This window comes from Ranitomeya imitator, chromosome 6, assembly GCF_032444005.1.
Source record: "Ranitomeya imitator isolate aRanImi1 chromosome 6, aRanImi1.pri, whole genome shotgun sequence".
In the NCBI taxonomy this organism is placed as follows: domain Eukaryota; kingdom Metazoa; phylum Chordata; class Amphibia; order Anura; family Dendrobatidae; genus Ranitomeya; species Ranitomeya imitator.
This window is the reverse complement of record NC_091287.1, coordinates 454,005,881-454,022,998: the sequence shown is the minus strand read 5'-3', so window position 1 is coordinate 454,022,998 and position 17,118 is coordinate 454,005,881. Positions and strand designations below refer to the sequence as shown.

The following is a 17,118-nucleotide window of genomic DNA, read 5'->3' as shown; positions in this document are numbered from 1 at the left end:
CCGTATATGAGGATTGTGGGGCTGTGCGCTCTCATGGCCGTGTTATACCGTATATGAGGATTGTGGGGCTGTGCGCTCTCATGGCCGTGTTATACCGTATATGAGGATTGTGGGCCCGTGCGCTCTCATGGCCGTGTTATACCGTATATGAGGATTGTGGGGCTGTGCGCTCTCATGGCCGTGTTATACCGTATATGAGGATTGTGGGGCCGTGCGCTCCCATGGCCGTGTTATACCGTATAACAGGATTGTGGGCCCGTGTGCTCCCATGGCCGTGTTATACCGTATATGAGGATTGTGGGGCTGTGTGCTCCCATGGCCGTGTTATACCGTATAACAGGATTGTGGGCCCGTGTGCTCCCATGGCCGTGTTATACCGTATATGAGGATTGTGGGGCCGTGCGCTCCCATGGCCGTGTTATACCGTATAACAGGATTGTGGGCCCGTGTGCTCCCATGGCCGTGTTATACCGTATATGAGGATTGTGGGGCTGTGTGCTCCCATGGCCGTGTTATACCGTATATGAGGATTGTGGGGCTGTGCGCTCCCATGGCCGTGTTATACCGTATATGAGGATTGTGGGGCCGTGCGCTCTCATGGCCGTGTTATACCGTATATAAGGATTGTGGGGCCGTAAGGTCAGGCGAGTCTGCTGGCCAATCAAGCACAATGATACTGTTGTTTGTAAACCAGGTATTGGTACTTTTGGAAGTGTGGACAGGTGCCAAGTCCTGCTGGAGAATGGAACTTCCATCTCCAAAAAGATTGTCGGAACAGGGAAGCATGAGGTGCTCTAAAATTTCCTGGTAGACCGCTGCGCTGACTTTGGTTTTCATAAAACACAGTGGACCTACACCAGCAGATGACATGGCTCCCCAAACCATCACTGATTGTGGAAACTTCACACTAGACCTCAAGCAGCTTGGATTGTGGCCTCCCCACTCTTCCTCCAGGATCTGGGACCTTGATTTACAAATGAAATGCAAAATTTACTTTCATCTGAAAACAACACCGTGGACCACTGAGCAACAGTCCAGTTCTTTTTCTCCTTGGCCCAGGTAAGACGCTTCTGGCCTTGTCTATTGGTCATGAGTGGCTTGACACATTAATGCAGTAATTGATGCAAAAGTAGCCCTGACAAGTATTGAGCGCATTTACTGAACATACATTTCAGTAGGCCAACATTTGGAATATTAAAATCACTTTTCAAGCTGGTGTTATAAAGTATTCGAATTTACTGAGAAAACGACTTTTGGGTTCTCATTGGCTGTAAGCCATAATCATCAACATTAACAGAAATAAACACATGAAATAGATCACTCTGCTTGTAATGACTATATAATATAGGCGTTTCACTTTTTATATTGAAGAACTGAAATAAATTAACTTTTTGATGATATTTTAATTTTATGAGAAGCACCTGTATATAGTTTAATAGGAGCCTTAGACCTGTTAGATTTTTTTATAGTTATGAAAAATATAATGAGGGTCCTTACTGCTTCTCTAAACACCTTCAGTTTTAGACAGAGGTGTTCTTCAAGCTGCTCCATCACATCATATTAAGTTGTTGGAGCACATAGCATTAGACTATTAGAGGAAGATTTTCCCCATCTGGAGGACAGAATTTACTAGAGAACCATAATCCACAACCTTTGACACTAAAGATATTGGAAAGTAAATCTCCAATAAAGCACTGACAGCCCCTGGACATCCTGTTTGGGACTGCTGCAGAAGGAAGGTTATCCTAGAACAAGTCCCAGGTTATGGCATAGGGGATAACGTATGGATCGATGGGGGTATGACCACTGGGAACCTGATTCCACTATGGCTCTGCTAGAGATGGCACCTCACTCTGCAATGAATGTAGGGGAGGCCGAGCACCGAGCATGTGCGCACCTCCGATCCTCTTTCTAGGGCTCTGCAGAGATCCATACACGGTCCCAGAGCCACAATCTCAGGATTATCAGGGTTCTAGCAGTTATAACTCCAGAGATCAACAAATTATATATGGATAAGGAACAACATAAAATCGGTGAAATAACTCTTTACTAATAACCATTGTATTAATACTTGGGGTCTGCAATACCAAGATAGGTTATTACACTTGGGGCTATTTAGTTTGGAAAAACGAAGACTAAGGGGTGATCTTATGTTAATGTATAAATATATGAGGGGACAGTACAAAGACCTTTCTGATGATCTTTTTAATCATAGACCTGAAATAGGGACAAGGGGGCATCCTCTACATCTGCAGGAAAAAAGGTTTAAGCATAATAACAGACGAGGATTCTTTACTGTAAGAGCAGTGAGACTATGGAACTCTCTGCCGTATGTTGTAATGAGTGATTAGTTACTTAAATTTAAGAGGGGACTGGATACCTTTCTGGAAAAGTATAATGTTACAGGGTATATACACTAGATTCCTTTATAGGGTGTTGATCCATGGAACTAGTCTGATTGCCGTATGTGGAGTCGGGAAGGAATTTTTTTTCCCCAAAGTGGAGCTTACTCTTTGCCACATGGTTTTTTTTGCCTTCCTCTGGATCAACATGTTAGGGCATGTTAGGTTAGGCTATGGGTTGAACTAGATGGACTTAACATCTTCCTTCAACCTTAATAACTATGTTACTAATACCTGGTAACACAATATGACTTTATTGATGCGTTTCTCCTCCTCACACCATGTCTCTGTATGCCCAGTGTACGTTCTATGGGTTCTTCCTATTTTCTGCTCCTAACACCGGAAAAGGGCCATTTATAACTCCAATTTATTGTAAAACTAGAGCCACAGAACGGCACTAAGCTGTGTCTGCTGCTCATAATAATCACCGGCATTAGGAAGGGCTGGGCACACAGTAAGCACTTGTTAATATAAATCTCCGCTGGGAAGAAACACAACCAGATTAGAAATAAACCTGCATACAACATCCACACATGCAGCAGAGACACTCAGCTTCTTATTCACTGTGGAAAATACACAATCTCCATATAGCAGCAACATATCTGCAGCGCTGTACAAAAATCACATCAACGTCTCCAACCAACAGAGCGCGCAAACCTTATATTCATTCCCAGAATTCCTGCTCTAGGGCCTGCAGAAGAAAAAAAAAACACACATATATATCCCCCCCAAGTTACTGCAGCGCTCCTACATACGCCAGCCTCAAACATCCCCAGATTTCATCCGCACGCTCGTCCTTATCCTTGTATTACTGCAATCTGGCTGCACATTGGGTATGAGAGCAGCTGATAAAAGCAGCATTGTTTGTTCTGCTCCTTCCCAAATTCCGGCCTTCACAAAGCCTTTTCTTCCCACCCCATTGATGTGCCTCCCTCGAGTTTACAGAGCACCTCGGCCTCTTACACCTGATACCAAGCATGCATATTAAATGAAGGTACAGCACGGAGCGTCCCTTTGTTTCCTTCCCTCTTCCGACCTCTCCCTGATTCCATTCACCTGCCGTGCGTTATAAACCTCGTCCATATCTCAAATGAGGCACTAAATAGATATGGCGGCACGTGAAACACAGAACACCACAATGGGGAATAAAGACCCCTCTAAAAAGCAGTGAGGAGCACTGGTAAGCCCCTTGACCACACCCAACGGCACCATGTTCACATGGGACGTTCTCGCTGCGCGATTTCCACAGCAAAATCATGAGGTAATTTTTGCACTAAATTGTGTTGGTATCACCGAGGCGCTGCATAAATGCTGTGGTGATACTGGCGACATCAACCCTGGTATTGCAAAAGATGACATCTGTGGTGAACATCAAGTCAGGCAAGATCCACACAACCATGTTTAGCCACCGTGATGCTTGGCGGAACGCATGCGCGGTCGGAAAAAGCGGAACCGACGGACAAAAAAAATGTTGCATGGAACGTTTTTTAGTCCCGACGGACTGCAAAAACACGACGCATCCGCCGCACGACGGATGCAACGTGTGGTAATGCGTCGCTAATGGAAGTCTATGGAGAAAAAACAACGTATTGCGACGGAGGCCAAACAACGCTAGTGTGAAAGTAGCCTAAATCACATCGTGTGCAACAAAGCTATAGGAGGAGTTTGTGAAAAGAGACACTCCAAAATCCCCCTCAAAAACACTTACAATTCATTTCTTAGGGAAATGCACTTTGTGGTTGATTTGAGAAGTTTATGGAATTTGAAAAAACACCTGGATCCCAACCGTCCAGAATTTTTCCCACCAGTCTTGATGAGTTGGGGGGAGTAGTGCTGGGGTCAGAGGTTTTTGATTCATTAACCCCCTCTCGCCATAGCCAAGGGCTTGTATTTTGAGGAACGAGTTGTACCTTTGACACCATTCATTTCTTACCACACAAGTGCACTGGAAAACAGGAGAAAAAAAATTCCAAGCATAGAAAAATTGCCCAAAAAAAAAGCAATTCTGACATTATTTTTTGGGAATTACTTTCATAGCAAACTTGGTGTGGGAAAAATATACAGGCAATATGATTCTCCTCATCACTACGACAAGACCCGAGACGTTTCATTTTTCGGTTAATAGAGCTGTGGAGGGCTTATTTTCTGTGGGGAAACACGTTTTTATTTAGCACGTACCATTTTAGGACAGATATAACATTTTGATCTCTACTTACAGCATTTTTTGCAGTACTGGAGCAACTAAAAAAAACCTAAGAATTTGATGAGCAGGGGTTGTCACGCTCCCGTCCCAGCTCCGAAATTTTAGGCTATGTGCACACGTTCAGGATTTCTTGCAGAAAATTCCTGAGCATTCCGGACATTTTCTGCAAGAAATCCGCAAGAAAACCGCATGCGTTTTTGCCGCGGTTTTGCCGCGTTTTTGCCGCGGTTTTTTCCAGACACTTTCCAATGCATTTTGGAGTGGGAAATCCGCAAAAAAAAACGGAAAAAGATAGAGCATGTCCGGATTTTGTGCGGTATGCGTTTTTTTTGCGGAAAAAAACGCATCATGTGCACAAAACATGCGGAATTCATTCTAAATGATGGGATGCTTATTGTATGCGTTTTTTTTGCGGTTTTATAGCGTTTTTATCGGGAAAAAACGAGAAAAAAACGCAACGCGTGAACACAGCCTTAGCCTCACATTACGCCAAAACTTTGCAGCTGTTTACGAGCTTTGATGAATTGGGGCCCTGGTGAGAGAAAAGCGAGTCACTTCTCCGAAGAAGCTCCTGAAGGAACGATCTCCGAACTAAGCAAAGTCCAGTAGCTGCAAAACAAAAACTCTTCCAAAATCTGTAGAAAATCGATACAGAAGAAAAATGGGAGAGTTTCCTTGGACGGCTTCGGCTTGAAAGCTTGTGGTTTCTGAACGGCTGAAAAGGCGCGCAGTGTGAACATAGCCTTCAGTCTGTATTGTACCTGATCTGAAAGGCTAAGTGAAGCACAGCCAATAAGTCGTATTTGATCTTTACACCTTGTGCAAGCACTTGGTAGTGTGAGGACATAAGCAGTGTCATGTCTCAGTATGGAGAGCTGCTTGGTCATAAAGGAAACTAGGTCTTGGGTGAGGTGAAGGAGACGCCGTCGTCGTCATGGAGCCGCACATTACTCATCCCACAACCTGCTCCACCTGTTACCTCAGGCCTATGAAGGGTAACGTACTCCCTCCGGGACGTCACATCCGCACAGTCTGTACGCAGGGTGTGGGGACGCGCTGCTCACCACCACATGGCACTAGTCCATACAAACATTTTCTCAGGACCACAAGGCAAAGCTTCTCTCGTTAGGGATACATCATTGTGTTTTTTGCTTAATTAAGCAGAAAATTAACTATTTGGCTGCATTCTGAAAAGCTAGGCAAAACTCATCTGTTTCTTCAGAAATAAAATAGGATTGTCCATCAGTTTTTATGTCAGTGCCCATGTTGAGCATGGACCCATTGACCAGGGTGGGGGGAATCTAGTCCAGAAATCAAGGCTGCAATGCCCTCTTTTCACAGAAAATCACACATAGAAGTAAGAGGCTCATTAATAAATCAATGTTCGGGCCGAGTGCTGTCCGCTCCTCACTCGCACATACACATAGTTCCTATAAGTATTTGACGTTTGCAGAAATTGACGAAAAGGGGTTTGAGGTTGTCCGCCAGTGATTTTTCTCACGCGCATATAAAAAACAAAAAAAAAAAAAAAACCTTCCACTAGCTGCAGTAATTCAATATGGCATAGAACACTGACGATTGGCCTCCATTTGCTGGCTGATTTTCACGGACCCGTAGACTTGTATGGGTTGATGATTATGAACTTTGATGAAAATCATACGCTTCTGTAATTTTTCATGGACGTGTGAATAGCTCCTAAGACTATAAGGCCACGTTCACACATTCAGTATTTGATGTTTATTTTTAAGACAAAACCAGGAGAGGAACAATCAGAGGAAAAGTAGAATAGAAACACATCACCAATTCTGTATTGTTACCCCACTCCTGATTCTGGCTTACAAATACTGATGAAATACTGAACGTGTGAACGTGGCATAAGGCTACACTCCCACAATGAGTATTTGGTACATTTTTCATGTTCCAGATTTTCTGCAGCATTTCTGCATCCATTATGTAAATTAGGTTACATAATAATTTTGAAAATACAGTGTCAAAAACTCACCAATAACTCCTTGTGTGAACATATAGAACACGTATGTGAAAAACAAACGTATGAACAAGGCCTGAAACTGGCATTTGGACAGAGGCGTCAATTGAGGGCCCCAGAAAAGTGCCATCTTGCGAAAAACTCAGACAACACCCGTAAGGGAAAAACTGATGCCTTGGCTCCAAGTCTGTGCTCACATGTTGCGGCCGCTTTGCAGTTTTTTTTAACAATCACTGCTTAGCTAAAACATTTTTTAGTAGTGATTTTGGGGAAAATAAATACGTGGACGCAGGTATGAATACAGACTCATTCACAAACTAACATGAAACGATTAGGGTATGTGCACTCAGGATCTCCGCCGTGAGCCTCGCGGCCTCAATAGTACGATCTGCAAGAAAATTCACAGACAACAAAAAAAATATATATATAGAAAAATCTTCCTTCATCATCTCCTGCTTGAAAAATTCAGCACATTTGCCTGGGTTTAAAAGCCACCATGTGCACATAACCTAAGGCCTCATTCAGACATCCGTGATTAGTATTTTGGATCCTTGTTTCATCAGTGATTTTCTTGTATGAAAAAAAAATTGCAAAGTTTCTCCTATTCATTACAATGTTAATCAAGAACAACACATGGATTGCAAACGGCTAGCATCTTGGAGCTCGCTCACATGAGCATATAACACGGCTGAATACTATCTGCTAAGTTTATCGGATAGCAGTCGATCCAATGTTATAAAATGGGGCAACTGATATGGGATTTTTGTTTCTCATGCCAATTCTGGGGGGAAAAAAAAATGTATGTAGGGGCAGCACGGTGGCGTAGTGGTTAGCACAGCAGCCTTGTCCCACCCAGGACAACATCTGCAAAGAGTTTGTATGTTCTCTCCGTGTTTGCGTGGGTTTCCTCCGGGCACTCCGGTTTCCTCCCACATTCCAAAGACATACTGATAGGGATTCTAGATTGTGAGCCCCATCGGGGACAGTGATGATAATGTGTGCAAACTGTAAAGCGCTGCGGAATATGTTAGCGCTATATAAAAATAAAGATTATTTTATGTATAAATAAAAAAAATTGCAGAATGCTACGAGTGACTCTGAAATTCAGATCACGCGCACCCATACAAGTCTATCGGTACATGTAAACCATCGGCCTGCACTCTGATGTCATCCGAGTGTAGTCCGATATACGCACACTGAGACCATCAGCCTTCTCCGCAACTTGCAGCTTTTCAACTCCGCAACTTGCCGCCAGTGTGACCTCGGCCTAAGTCTACAGATCCATATACAACACGTTCAGCACACGAATGACATCAGTATACAGTCCGTGCGCCATCCTTGTGCCATCCGTTTTTAACATAGCAAAGTATAGGAGAAGCTTTGCAATTTATTTATCCATCCGTGAAAAGCACTGATGACACTCGTAAAAAAAGACCAAACACTGATTCAAAACATTGTGGACACTGGCATCTTAAAGGGAACCTGTCACCCCCAACATCGAAGGTGAGATAAGCCCACCAGCATCAGGGGCTTATCTACAGCATTCTGTAATCCTGTAGATAAGCCCCCGATGTAACCTGAAAGATGAGAAAAAGAGGATAAATTATACTCACCGGTCCCGGTACGACGGGTGTTGCGGTCCGGTCCGGGGCCTCCCATCTTCTTACAATGACGTCCTCTTCTTGTCTTCAAACTGCGGCTCTGGCGCAGGCGTACTTTGTGTGCCCTGTTGAGGGCAGAGCAAAGTACTGCAGTGCGCAGGTGCCAGGAAAGGTCAGAGAGGCCCAGCACCTGCGCACTGCAGTACTTTGCTCTGCCCCAAACAGGGCACACAAAGTACGCCTGCGTCGGAGCCGCAATGTGAAGACAAGAAGAGTACGTCATCTGATGAAGATGGGAGGCCCCGGACCTGACAGCAACACCTATCGGACCGCACCGCCCACCCAGGTGAGTATAATCTAACCTCTTTTTCTCCTCTTTCAGGATACATCGGGGGCTTATCTACAGCATTACAGAATGGTGTAGATAAGCCCCTAAGGCTGTGTGCACACGTTGCGTTTTTTTCGCGGTTTTTCCCGCAAAAAAAACGCATACAATAAGCATCCCATCATTTAGAATGAATTCTGCATGTTTTGTGCACATGATGCGTTTTTTTCCGCGAAAAAAACGCATCGCTGTAAAAACCGGAGCATGTTCATTAATTTTCCGTTTTTTTTGCAGATTTCCCACTCCAAAATGCATTGGGAAGTGTCCGGAAAAAGCCGCGGCAAAACCACGGCCCTCTCCTCCTGTCATTATCACACTAGTGCCCTCTCCTCCTGTCATTATCACACTAGTGCCCTCTCCTCCCGTCATTATCACACACTAGTGCCGTCACCTCCCGTCATTATCACACACTAGTGCCCCCTCCTCCCGTCATTATCACACACTAGTGCCCCCTCCTCCCGTCATTATCACACACTAGTGCCCTCTCCTCCCGTCATTACCACACACTAGTGCCCTCTCCTCCTGTCATTACCACACACTAGTGCCCTCTCCTCCTGCCATTACCACACACTAGTGCCCTCTCCTCCTGTCATTACCACACACTAGTGCCCTCTCCTCCTGCCATTACCACACACTAGTGCCCTCTCCTCCTGTCATTACCACACACTAGTGCCCTCTCCTCCTGTCATTACCACACACTAGTGCCCTCTCCTCCTGTCATTACCACACACTAGCGCCCTCTCCTCCTGCCATTACCACACACTAGTGCCGTCACCTCCCGTCATTATCACACACTAGTGCCCTCTCCTCCTGTCATTACCACACACTAGTGCCCTCTCCTCCTGTCAGTACCACACACTAGTGCCCTCTCCTCCTGTCACTATCACACTAGTGCCCTCTCCTCCTGTCAGTACCACACTAGTGCCCTCTCCTCCTGTCACTATCACACTAGTGCCCTCTCCTCCTGTCAGCACCACACACTAGTGCCCTCTCCTCCTGTCACTATCACACTAGTGCCCTCTCCTCCTGTCACTATCACACTAGTGCCCTCTCCTCCTGTCAGTACCACACACTAGTGCCCTCTCCTCCTGTCACTATCACACTAGCGCCCTCTCCTCCTGTCAGTACCATACACTAGTGCCCTCTCCTCCTGTCAGTACCACACTACTGCCCTCTCCTCCTGTCAGTACCACACACTAGTGCCCTCTACTCCTGTCAGTATCATACACTAGCGACCTCTCCTCCTGTCAGTATCATACACTAGTGCCCTCTCCTCCTGTCAGTATCATACACTAGTGCCCTCTCCTCCTGTCAGTACCACACACTAGTGCCCTCTCCTCCTGTCACTATCACACTAGTGCCCTCTCCTCCTGTCAGCACCACACACAAGTGCCCTCTCCTCCTGTCAGTACCACACACTAGTGCCCTCTCCTCCTGTCACTATCACACTAGCGCCTTCTCCTCCTGTCAGTGCCACACTACTGCCCTCTCCTCCTGTCAGTACCACACACTAGTGCCCTCTCCTCCTGTCAGTACCACACACTAGTGCCCTCTCCTCCTGTCAGTATCATACACTAGTGCCCTCTCCTCCTGTCAGTATCATACACTAGTGCCCTCTCCTCCTGTCAGTATCATACACTAGTGCCCTCTCCTCCTGTCAGTATCATACACTAGCGACCTCTCCTCCTGTCAGTACCATACACTAGTGCCCTCTCCTCCTGTCACTATCACACACTAGCGCCCTCTCCTCCTGTCAGTATCATACACTAGTGCCCTCTCCTCCTGTCAGTATCATACACTAGCGACCTCTCCTCCTGTCAGTATCATACACTAGTGCCCTCTCCTCCTGTCAGTATCATACACTAGTGCCCTCTACTCCTGTCAGTATCATACACTAGTGCCCTCTCCTCCTGTCAGTATCATACACTAGTGCCCTCTACTCCTGTCAGTATCATACACTAGTGCCCTCTACTCCTGTCAGTATCATACACTAGTGCCCTCTACTCCTGTCAGTATCATACACTAGTGCCCTCTACTCCTGTCAGTATCCTACACTAGTGCCCTCTCCTCCTGTCAGTATCATACACTAGCGACCTCTCCTCCTGTCAGTACCATACACTAGTGCCCTCTCCTCCTGTCACTATCACACACTAGCGCCCTCGCCTCCTGTCAGTACCATACACTAGTGCCCTCTCCTCCTGTCACTATCACACACTAGCGCCCTCTCCTCTCGTCAGCACCACACACTAGTGCCCTCTCCTCCTGTCACTATCACACACTAGCGCCCTCTCCTCCTGTCAGTACCACACACTACTGCCCTCTCCTCCTGTCAGTACCACACACTACTGCCCTCTCCTCCTGTCAGTACCACACACTAGTGCCCTCTCCTCCTGTTACTATCACACTAGTGCCCTCTCCTCCTGTCAGTACCACACACTACTGCCCTCTCCTCCTGTCAGTACCTCCTGTCAGTACCACACACTAGCGCCCTCTCCTCCTGTCAGTATCACACACTAGTGCCCTCTCCTCCTGTCAGTACCACACACTAGTGCCCTCTCCTCCTGTCAGTACCACACTACTGCCCTCTCCTCCTGTCAGTACCACACACTAGTGCCCTCTCCTCCTGTCAGTACCACACACTAGTGCCCTCTCCTCCTGTCAGTATCATACACTAGTGCCCTCTCCTCCTGTCAGTATCATACACTAGTGCCCTCTCCTCCTGTCAGTATCATACACTAGTGCCCTCTCCTCCTGTCAGTATCATACACTAGCGACCTCTCCTCCTGTCAGTATCATACACTAGTGCCCTCTCCTCCTGTCAGTATCATACACTAGTGCCCTCTACTCCTGTCAGTATCATACACTAGTGCCCTCTCCTCCTGTCAGTATCATACACTAGTGCCCTGTACTCCTGTCAGTATCCTACACTAGTGCCCTCTCCTCCTGTCAGTATCATACACTAGCGACCTCTCCTCCTGTCAGTACCATACACTAGTGCCCTCTCCTCCTGTCACTATCACACACTAGCGCCCTCTCCTCCTGTCAGTATCATACACTAGTGCCCTCTCCTCCTGTCAGTATCATACACTAGCGACCTCTCCTCCTGTCAGTATCATACACTAGTGCCCTCTCCTCCTGTCAGTATCATACACTAGTGCCCTCTACTCCTGTCAGTATCATACACTAGTGCCCTCTACTCCTGTCAGTATCCTACACTAGTGCCCTCTCCTCCTGTCAGTATCATACACTAGCGACCTCTCCTCCTGTCAGTACCATACACTAGTGCCCTCTCCTCCTGTCAGTATCATACACTAGTGCCCTCTACTCCTGTCAGTATCATACACTAGTGCCCTCTACTCCTGTCAGTATCCTACACTAGTGCCCTCTCCTCCTGTCAGTATCATACACTAGCGACCTCTCCTCCTGTCAGTATCATACACTAGTGCCCTCTCCTCCTGTCAGTATCATACACTAGTGCCCTCTACTCCTGTCAGTATCATACACTAGTGCCCTCTCCTCCTGTCAGTATCATACACTAGTGCCCTGTACTCCTGTCAGTATCCTACACTAGTGCCCTCTCCTCCTGTCAGTATCATACACTAGCGACCTCTCCTCCTGTCAGTACCATACACTAGTGCCCTCTCCTCCTGTCACTATCACACACTAGCGCCCTCTCCTCCTGTCAGTATCATACACTAGTGCCCTCTCCTCCTGTCAGTATCATACACTAGCGACCTCTCCTCCTGTCAGTATCATACACTAGTGCCCTCTCCTCCTGTCAGTATCATACACTAGTGCCCTCTCCTCCTGTCAGTATCATACACTAGTGCCCTCTACTCCTGTCAGTATCCTACACTAGTGCCCTCTCCTCCTGTCAGTATCATACACTAGCGACCTCTCCTCCTGTCAGTACCATACACTAGTGCCCTCTCCTCCTGTCACTATCACACACTAGCGCCCTCGCCTCCTGTCAGTACCATACACTAGTGCCCTCTCCTCCTGTCACTATCACACACTAGCGCCCTCTCCTCCTGTCAGTACCATACACTAGTGCCCTCTCCTCCTGTCAGTACCACACACTACTGCCCTCTCCTCCTGTCAGTACCACACACTACTGCCCTCTCCTCCTGTCAGTACCACACACTAGTGCCCTCTCCTCCTGTTACTATCACACTAGTGCCCTCTCCTCCTGTCAGTACCACACACTACTGCCCTCTCCTCCTGTCAGTACCTCCTGTCAGTACCACACACTAGCGCCCTCTCCTCCTGTCAGTATCACACACTAGTGCCCTCTCCTCCTGTCAGTACCATACACTAGTGCCCTCTCCTCCTGTCAGTACCACACACTAGTGCCCTCTCCTCCTGTCACTACCACACACTAGCGCCCTCTCCTCCTGTCACTATCACACACTAGCGCCCTCTCCTCCCGTCACTATCACACTAGTGCCCTCTCCTCCTGTCACTATCACACACTAGTGCCCTCTCCTCCAGTCAGCATCACACACTAGTGCCCTCTCCTCCTGTCATTATCATACAGTAGTGCCCTCTCCTCCTGTCAGTATCACACTAGCGCCCTCTCCTCCTGTCACTATCACACACTAGTGCCCTCTCCTCCAGTCAGCACCACACACTAGTGCCCTCTCCTCCTGTCATTATCATACACTAGTGCCCTCTCCTCCTGTCAGCACCACACACTAGTGCCATCTCCTCCTGTCACTATCACACTACTGCCCTCTCCTCCTGTCAGCACCACACACTAGTGCCCTCTCCTCCTGTCAGTACCACACACTAGTGCCCTCTCCTCCTGTCAGTACCACACACTAGTGCCCTCTCCTCCTGTCAGTACCACACACTACTGCCCTCTCCTCCTGTCAGCACCACACACTAGCGCCCTCTCCTCCTGTCACTACCATACACTAGCGCCCTCTCCTCCTGTCAGTACCACACACTAGTGCCCTCTCCTCCTGTCAGCACCACATACTAGCGCCCTCTCCTCCTGTCACTACCATACACTAGTGCCCTCTCCTCCTGTCAGCCCCACACACTAGCGCCCTCTCCTCCTGTCACTACCATACACTAGCGCCCTCTCCTCCTGTCACTACCATACACTAGTGCCCTCTCCTCCTGTCACTATCACACTAGTGCCCTCTCCTCCTGTCACTATCACACTAGTGCCCTCTCCTCCTGTCAGCACCACACACTAGTGCCCTCTCCTCCTGTCACTAAAATACACTAGTGCCCTCTCCTCCTGTCAGCACCACACACTAGTGCCCTCTCCTCCTGTCAGTACCACACACTACTGCCCTCGCCTCCTGTCAGTACCACACACTAGTGCCCTCTCCTCCTGTCAGTACCACACACTACTGCCCTCTCCTCCTGTCAGTACCACACACTAGTGCCCTCTCCTCCTGTCAGTACCACACACTAGTGCCCTCTCCTCCTGTCAGTACCACACACTAGCGCCCTCTCCTCCTGTCAGTACCACACACTAGTGCCCTCTCCTCCTGTCAGTACCACACACTAGTGCCCTCTCCTCCTGTCAGTACCATACACTAGTGCCCTCTCCTCCTGTCAGTACCACACACTAGCGCCCTCTCCTCCTGTCAGTACCATACACTAGTGCCCTCTCCTCCTGTCAGTACCACACACTAGTGCCCTCTCCTCCTGTCACTACCACACACTAGCGCCCTCTCCTCCTGTCACTATCACACACTAGCGCCCTCTCCTCCCGTCACTATCACACTAGTGCCCTCTCCTCCTGTCACTATCACACACTAGTGCCCTCTCCTCCAGTCAGCACCACACACTAGTGCCCTCTCCTCCTGTCACTATCACACACTAGTGCCCTCTCCTCCAGTCAGTACCACACACTAGTGCCCTCTCCTCCTGTCACTACCATACACTAGTGCCCTCTCCTCCTGTCACTATCACACTACTGCCCTCTCCTCCTGTCAGCCCCACACGGCCCCTCCTCCCGCCCGTCACACAGGGCACTGGGCACTGGGCACCGTGTCCCCCATTGTCGCCTCCTCACAGCCCTGCGCCCCTTTGCTCACCTAGCGCCACCTCGCACGCCTTGCGCAGCTGACTGTGATGCGCCCTTTTCACCTCCTTGTCGCTGAGGATCTTCTCCAGGGCGCGGGTCAGGAACATGTTGTGATTCCGCTGTGTAATCGCCTCCTCCGGCTGCGTTGTCTCCCGGCTAATGTCGGACAGTGCGCTCGTCTCCGGGTGGGGGCCGCCCCATCACAGCCCGGGCTGCTCCTGTCACCGGCGGGATGGACGCTGGCAGATCCGGTGGCGGCTGTCAGTGACGGGGCTCGGTGCTCAGGGAAGCTCGGCTCCACTCCTCGCCATGTTGGAAGGAAGCGACGTCAGGAGCAGACCCGCCCAGAGCAGACACTGCAGCAACACCCGGGGGAGGTGGGCCGAGGGGAGGCCGGGGGAGGAGGGCCGGGACCGGGGGAGGTGGGCCGGGACCGGGGGAGGTGGGCCGAGGGGAGGCCGGGGCCCCCGTGCCACCTCCGCTAGTGACTGCCGGTGTCTGCGCTGAGGTCACACGTAGGGCAGCGCTGCTCTGCGCCCTGTGACACCACTTGTCGTCGCCATTTTCAGGATCTCCGCTCTCTGTCAGTGGATGGAAACACAGGGTCCTGTAATGGGGAAGTGACCGCCAGACCCCGGCATCTACCATGCCCAGCACTGGGGTCTCCGCAATCACACAGCTCCTCTGGGCACACACAATGGGGGCAGTGTTTGGGCACCAGGTTTGTCTGAGATTCTGGGCATAGATTGCAGATTCAGGACAGTCCCGGGAGACTTGGGATTGAGCTATTGGATGATCAGCCCCTGTCCGAGACCCTCATCCCACCCAAACTATCAGCATCGTATACAGTCCCCATAATGGAGGGCGCGATAGCAATATTGCCAATATACCCAGCCTCAGAAATATACAAAAGCATCCACTCCTGTGATGTCAGCGCTGTCATTTTTATTGGTCATGTGACATTGCTGTCATGTCAGCCCTGCTGCCACTGATGGAACTGCTGGCGCTGCAGCCAATCAGCCAATGATTTACCTCTGGCCTTCAGTGACCCTTCACATTGTAAATAATAAGGCTGTGTGCACACGTAGGAGAAGAGGTGCAGAATCTTCTGCACAAAATCCGCATCTCCTGGCAGAATCCACAGCCGCGGATTTGACGCCGTTTTTGTGCGGTTTTTATGCGGAATTGATGCGGATTTTCAGCGGTTTTGGGCCACTGCGGAATTTTAACATGGAGGGGTGCAGATCCGCACAAAAGAAGTGACATGCACTTCTTTGAAATCCGCACCAATTCCGCGCTGATTTTTCTGCACCATCTGCACAGTTTTGTTTTTTTTCCATAGACTAACATTATATTGTACATCACAATGCGGATCTGCAGCATTTCTGCGCGGTAAAATCCGCTGCGGATCCACAGCAAATCTGCATCGTGTGCACATAGCCTAAAGCTCCAGCCTGCATCTACCTCTAGGAGAGCTCTGGATTTACACAGTCACCACTAGGGGGAGCTCAGTGAACATAAATTTATACAACTACCACTAGGGGGAGTATAGCGCTGATGGATTTGTATGGCCACCACTAGAAGGAGCTCAGTGAGTATAAATACAGCCATCACTACGGGATCAAAGTGCATAGGAATTTACCAGTAGAGGGGGCTCAGTGCATAGGGCTGTGTACAACCTCACTAGAGCGAGCTCAGTTCATATAAATTTATACAGCCACCACTATGGCAACTTCAGCGTAAATGAAATTATACGGCCACCACTAGAAGGAGCTCAGTGAATATAAACACAGCCATCAATAGGGAACTCGGTGCATAGGAATTTATACAGTCACCAATAAAGAGATCTCAGTGCATAGGGATTTTTACAACTCCACTAGAAGGAGTGCAGTGCATGAAGATTTATACAGTCAACTCTAGGAGGAGTTCAGTGATTATGGATTTATATGGCCGCTGTTGGAGCTCAGCACATAAGGGTTGGATAGCATTAGGGGCAGCTTAGTTCATAGGGATTTATACAACCATAACTAGAGGGCACTCGGTGCATATGGCTTTATGATGCCCCATCTAGGAGGATCTCAGTAGATAAAGCATTTATACAGTCATCCATATCTATTGATTTACACAACCACCACTGGGAAAATCTTGGTGCATGTATAATTATATAGCAACCACTAGAGGAGCTTGGTGCATGGGGATTTATACAAACCACTAAAGGGAGCTCTGAGTATATGGAATTATACAGCCACTAGATGGTAGCCCGATTCTAGTGCAGCGCCCCAGGGTCCTGGTCGTTGCAGTAATGTCATTCTTCCACCAGGTGGAGTGATGTTACGTCTGAAGGCAATAAAGGAGATCACCTTACCAGATATCACAATCCACACAACACACTTCACACTCCAGTCCACCAGGGGAGCTATGCTCCTATTTAGTAGGGCACTCCTCACAATTAGGTAAAACTGTGGTCTGGATAGGAAGTGAGACAGAAGCGGAC

At 48.6% G+C, this 17,118-nt stretch overlaps 1 protein-coding gene across 2 annotated transcripts in view; it reads right to left on the bottom strand.

The window, feature by feature from the left end:
* The window catches only part of ARFGEF1 (ARF guanine nucleotide exchange factor 1), a 231,009-nt gene extending 216,015 nt beyond the window's left edge, over positions 1-14,994 (bottom strand). Inside the window, exon 1 of one of the 2 annotated variants that reach the window (XM_069731468.1) lies at positions 14,635-14,994. In XM_069731468.1, the coding sequence (XP_069587569.1) occupies positions 14,635-14,731 (97 nt within the window). In that variant the 5' untranslated portion in view covers positions 14,732-14,994. The remainder of the gene's footprint in view (positions 1-14,634) is intronic. The other variant, XM_069731469.1, reaches the window with a different exon arrangement.
* Between the last annotated feature and the right edge of the window lie 2,124 nt (positions 14,995-17,118).